At 40.2% G+C, this 6,000-nt stretch overlaps 1 protein-coding gene across 2 annotated transcripts in view; it reads left to right on the top strand.

Annotated features, from left to right (window-relative positions):
* NOXY38 (tetratricopeptide repeat (TPR)-containing protein) overlaps positions 1 to 1,632 on the top strand; it is a 56,863-nt gene extending 55,231 nt beyond the window's left edge. For both annotated transcript variants that reach the window (XM_086485499.1, XM_086485500.1), the window contains exons 26-29: positions 11 to 320; positions 412 to 519; positions 600 to 659; positions 745 to 1,632. In XM_086485499.1, the coding sequence (XP_086341625.1) occupies positions 11 to 320; positions 412 to 519; positions 600 to 659; positions 745 to 1,275 (1,009 nt within the window). In that variant the 3' untranslated portion in view covers positions 1,276 to 1,632. The remainder of the gene's footprint in view (positions 1 to 10; positions 321 to 411; positions 520 to 599; positions 660 to 744) is intronic.
* Positions 1,633 to 6,000: the final 4,368 nt, after the last annotated feature.

Consider the following 6,000-nt stretch of genomic DNA (forward strand, 5'->3'; position numbering starts at 1 on the left):
TTCTATGCAGCTATGGGAACATGGCTCTCTTTTATCACGGTCTAAATCAGACAGAGCTTGCTTTACGTCACATGTCTCGGGCATTACTTTTGTTGAATGTGTCAAGCGGGTCAGATCATCCGGATGTCGCTGCTACTTTCATAAATGTAGCCATGATGTACCAGGACATTCAGAGAATGAATGTTGCCCTGAGGTATTTGCAAGAAGCACTGCAGAAAAATCTGCGGCTTTTGGGTGAGGAACACATCCAGACTGCTGTATGCTACCATGCTCTTGCGATTGTATTCAATTGCATTGGAGCTTACAAGTTGTCTTTACAGGTAACTGCCATTCTGGTGGGAGGTGTGTTTTGCTTTTTGTAAACGAGAAACGTGTTGGCGTCGCATCTTATCAATTTTGTCTCTTGTGCAGCATGAAAGGAGCACTTATAACATATTGGCCAAGCAGCTGGGAGAAGATGATACACGAACACGAGATTCAGCGAATTGGTTGAAAACATTCCAGCAGCGGGAAACACAGGTAACATTAATGTCTCCTATAGAGCTTTTGTTGTAGCTGAAGTTTGCCAAGATGTTTATAATGTAGTATATTGTTTGTAGGCAAAAAGTGCCCCTGCAATGACAATGGCAGCTGCTCAGAAAGCAGCTGATGTGTTGAAGGTGTGCTGTGCTCTTTTTTGGGCTTTCGGGTGATCTTTTTCTGGTACCTTGCATGGTAATTAACCTCTGTTTTCTTTGTTTACAGGCTCGCCCAGATCTCTTGCAAGCCTTCCAGGTAGCAGCTGCGAGTGGCGGTGGCTCACGAGGAGCTCTTAATAAAGCTGCAGCTGCGGCTGCCGCTGCTGCACTTATGGGTGAGAGGGAGAACTTACCGAGATCTCGAGGCTTGGATGAGCGTGGAGCACGTGCAAAGGCCGATGTCCGCAAGAGGGCAGCAGCCAAAGGGGTGAATATTCGCCCTCAAAGTGTTCCAGTTCAAGCTTTGCCAGAGTTACTCAACCTTTCTAGTAATGTGCAACGTAAAAAGAGAACAGAAGAGCCTTCCTCCAGTGCATCCGCTGGTAACAAGGAGGACAGGCCTCAACAAGACGAAGATGACAAGACTGGTCTATCGAGAGAGGATTCGGGCTTGGACTCTATACTCTCCAAGCCTGAGAAAGCAAATGAATCAAGCACATCCAGCCAGACCCCTCTAGGTCTGGGCACAGGTTTAGGAGCTTTGGACACAAAAAAGTCCAAGCTAAAAGCGAAGGCGTCGAAAGCTGGTGCATTGTGACCATTCTTTTATTATGACATCAACTCCATTTTCACTGCAGTGGGTGGAGTTTGAGCTAGGAGTGATGAGTAGTAGTACTTGGGAAGCGAGATTGGCTTCCTCCATTTTTGTAGTTTGGCCCAAGGACTGGGTCCTGTAGCTTGCAGGTTTTCCCGTGTAAAATTACGCTCAGCATTGCATTTTATTTTACTCTATTCAATGCTCACTTACCCAAATAATGGTTTGTACCACTTTGTCACAAAAGATGGACAGCAGCGCATTGCTTGGGGAGTACAAGAGTTGTAAATTCCCCATACGCTATGAATATGTTGTTAATTACTCGCAAATTGGCTGCAAAAATACCTTGTTTCATTGGCCTTTGTTTCTTGTCAGAGTTTATGCTTAACTGCCCTTGGCAATACCGGTGTTATCGCTACTACTGGATAGTTTTTTGTGCAAGTTCTTTTTATTCAAAGCAATTTTTGGGGAAAGTGTCTCTCAAATTACAATTGTGCCTCATGTAGATGCTAAGGAGCCAGGAAAGAAGGAAATATTCCACCTAACTTTGAGTGTAAAAACAGGTCAAATTCCCATTATTTCTACTTAAAAAGAGCAGAGTTGTGTATGGTCATGAAAGTGATTTCTCACCCTCACTAATTTGAGGTGGTTTGACTTTAGATCGAGTGTTCCTTGATATCTTGACCATGACAGCTGAACTTGGTATTGCAGAGCTTAACATCCTGTGCTTTTGTTGAACATATAGTGATTTTAGTGATGTCTGAAAAATCACACGAGGGAACTAGTCGTTAATTATGTCTTGAAAGGACTGGCCCGAGTCTGATAGTTGGGCTTTTTGCCGTGTGTAGGATTTTCAGCATCTGGTATCTTAGCTGTCCCATACAGTTTATGTCGCCTGTGTTCTTTGGCACCTATGGTTCGGTTTAAAATTATTCGAAGCTGCTAAGTTCACTGTTCCTTATGAAGTTATCTACAAGCCCTCCTACGATGAAGGTGTGATAAGGTTGTAATGGGCCTGCAAAGTTCAGTTGATTGGTGAGGCATGAAAAGTGGTGATAAATTAGCTGGAATAATGTTGTTGAGATCGATTCTGTTGATGGTTGCTAAAATTGCTGTGCTGCACTTGCCAGGCATATTTGGCGGCTGTAAAGACAGAGGTTGAAGCTTGCTTTTGTGTGGACGGCTTTATTGTTGCGGCTGAAGTTAAGCTATTTGGATTGCCAACCTGTTGCTTCTTTTCACCGTATGGGAAGAAGGATACTTCTTACAATGGGATATCCTTGGGTTTTGAGTGTCATGCTTATAAACCAATGAACTTTGGTTGTAAGGCTTTGGTTGTAGGGATGCACACACAACTTGGAAAAGATGAACAAGCTCAAGGCACACAATAGAGGGTGGATTGCTTAGTGCGCAAATAGAAAGAGAGGGTGATGGGTGTATATACGATACACGGGGAAAATACTCCTAATGAGAAAAAGTGCTTTTACGGTCCTATGTGTGTTCACACATCACTCATATATCGTAACGAACTCCCCTTGGAGTGATGTGGTGACGAGAGTTGGTGCATAGTGTATAGAGAAGTGTCATGTCTTAAGGACATGATTAATCCACAAAGAAAAGCAAGCCCAAAGCTTTGCAAAAAGCTTTAAACTTCTCATGAGGCAATGCCTTTGTGAGTAGATTTGCAAGGTTGTCGTGTCGGTACATAAGCCAACTTGATCTTTTCAGTTGAGAGTTTCTCATTGACATAACGCTAATGCACCTCAATGTGCTTTGAGCGAGCATGAAAAATTGGGTTCCTCACAGCTGTCAATACTCTTTGTCAGTGTAGATAATGTTGGCAATGTCTTGTCCAACACCCAAATCAGCCTTAAGGCATTTGAACAACACACACTCAATTGTAGTGCGTTGTACTCAACCTCACAACTAGAAATAGCCATAGTAGGTTGGTTCTTGCTTAACCATGATATGCATGAATTGTTGACCATGAAACAAAAACCACTTGTGGACACTCTTGTGTTATAACAACAAGCCCAATCTGAGTTTGAAAAAGCATTCAAATTTGGCGGCAACAAGCTCCTTTTGAGATGAAACAACCCAAGATGTAAAGTGGCACTCTAAGTAACAAAAGATCTTTTTAACTGCCTGCTAATGCTAGACCACATATTGAGTATCCGGCCTCGTATTGCATACATAAATAAGGCATCCGTCAATAGACTATGATAAAGAGTGACATGTGCACGATTGCCAGCATCATGAAGACTCAATTTCAAATTTGTTTCCATTGGAGTATCAATAGGTTTGCAATCCTCAAGCCAAAACTTACATAGTAATGTCTCTATATATCACAAAGCAATACCTCCATCACACTGCTGAAAATGTAAGCCCAAGTATTGATACAAAAGCCCCAAGTCTTTCATTCTGAAAGCACTATTAAATTTAACCATGAATTCAACATTGTGTATCTTATTCGGACATGTAATTAACAAATCATTTATATACAAAGCCATGATGATACACATCACCCTCACGTTTGACGTAAAGTGCTTTTAGTTGGAATGTTACGAAAGCCTCGCTTAACCAAATGAGTGTTGGATTTCTTATACCATGCACAGGGAGACCACTTCAATCCATATAAAGCTTTCTTGTTGTTGTCCACTTTCTTTTCTTGTTCTTTTGTGAGACCACATTACATATAATTCGTCAAATATATTACCATTCAAGAAAGCAGTAACAATGTTTGATTGATGTATATTCCATCCAAAATAAGCTGCTAATGCACATAGAAAATGAATAGTAGTTATACAACAAGTGGGAGAAAAAGTCTCTTCATACTTACTGCTTTTTTGTTGTGCATAACCTTTTGAAACAAGTCTTACCTTGTAATGATCAATCTCACAATCCGACTTACGTTTTAACCTGTTAACCAACTTTGCACTAATGGCCTTTTTGACAGGAGGCAAATCACGTAAAGTCCATGATTCATTTTCAATAAGTGCATTATATTTTGAATTGCATTGCAACCATTCAATTTTTTTAATTTTGTGCTTCATCAAAAGAAGAGGTTCCTATTCATCACATAAATTAGAAACAACCAAACCATAACAACATGATGCATATGATGCATCGCGAGAACGTAGATGAATATGATTAGACATAGATGCATCCAACTTATTGTCATGCAAAGTAGCCATTTTGGCATACCCCTAGCCTCTTCATCCTCAACCCTTTCCACATCACGTACATCATGTACAACTACATAAGAAATAAGCCGATCAACATTTTCAAAAATCTCCATCGGTTGTACATTTGCCTCATTGGAACTTACATTCGAGTTTTCACCATTAAAAAGAGGCAACAAAGTGTGATAAATGTCCTTCGAGCTTCCATTACCGTCTCTGGTATATGATAACAGAGGCTGAGCAAAATCTTCTACAAATAAAACATCTCACGAAACCAAGATACATTTTGTCTGTGGAGGGTATAACCTTAACCTTTGCTTTTAGAGACTTTGTGAAAAAAAGAAAGAAAGCATTTAATGGTCTTATCATCTAGAATTTTGGGTTCTTTTTGTAGCGCCAAAGCATAAGCTAAACAATCAAAAATCCGCATTTGATTAGTAGATGGCTCCTTATCATGCCGTGCTTCAAAGGAGTCTTATATTGCAAACCTTTAGTAAGACACATGTTAAGAACGTAGGTAGCATACATGACAACCTCACGCCAAAACGAATGTGGTAAAGCTTGGATCTTGACATACATTGTGCCATTTTCATAAGCGACTTGTTTTCTCTCTCAAAATACCATTTTGCCGAGGTATATGTGGTATTGTACATTGGTGTTTTATTACACAAGTTGCCATAAATGCATCAAATTCATGAGACGTATACTCCCTAGGGTGCCCATAGTGTATTTTGAGATATTTTCAACCATAATCAGAAATTGCTTGAAGCACATGAACACGTCGGACTTAGCTTTAAGTGGATACACCTATGCATGCTTGAAGTAAACGTCAATGAGAGTCACGAAGTATAGATAATAACCTGAGGATGGACTTTACATAGACCCATAAATATCACTATGTACAAGTTGTAACCTGTATGTAGTACTTATTGAACCATCCTTTGGAAACTTTGAATACTACATCTTACCAAAATACAACCTTCCCAAACATGCTTAGAAGGTGCTTCAAGAGGTGAAAAAAAAGCAACCGTATTAGATTTCTGTAAACATAGCAAACTGATAAAATTTAGATGCCCAAAACGTGCATGCCAAAGTTTTGCATTTGAAATAGCCTTTGAATCCATAACTACATTTGTAAAATTTTACCTATACTTATCAGACCCAAAGTGAGCTTATACAACACACGTCACAAAATGCTAGATGCAAGAATTTCATCACCAAAATTGAGATCGTAAATGTTACCATATACATGTGAAAGTGATGTGTGTGAAACACACTTAGGACCATTGATGCATTTTTTTCCTCACTAGCAGGTTTTGCCCTCCGTGCATTGTATATACGACCATCACTCTATGGCTATCTTATCTTTTCATTGCACACTAAGTAATACCCTCTCTGTTGTGTGCCTTGAGCTCACTTCTTCTCCTCCAAGCTGTGTGCGTTTGCTTGCAATCCTATTTACAACAATTGGTATTAGAGCAGGTCGCATTCTCCCATGCACAATTGCCAACAGCTCCACCACATGCCTGCTCACCTTCTCAAATTT

This window comes from Adiantum capillus-veneris, chromosome 16 (assembly GCF_014529385.1).
Source record: "Adiantum capillus-veneris isolate H3 chromosome 16, ASM1452938v2, whole genome shotgun sequence".
In the NCBI taxonomy this organism is placed as follows: Eukaryota; Viridiplantae; Streptophyta; class Polypodiopsida; order Polypodiales; family Pteridaceae; genus Adiantum; species Adiantum capillus-veneris.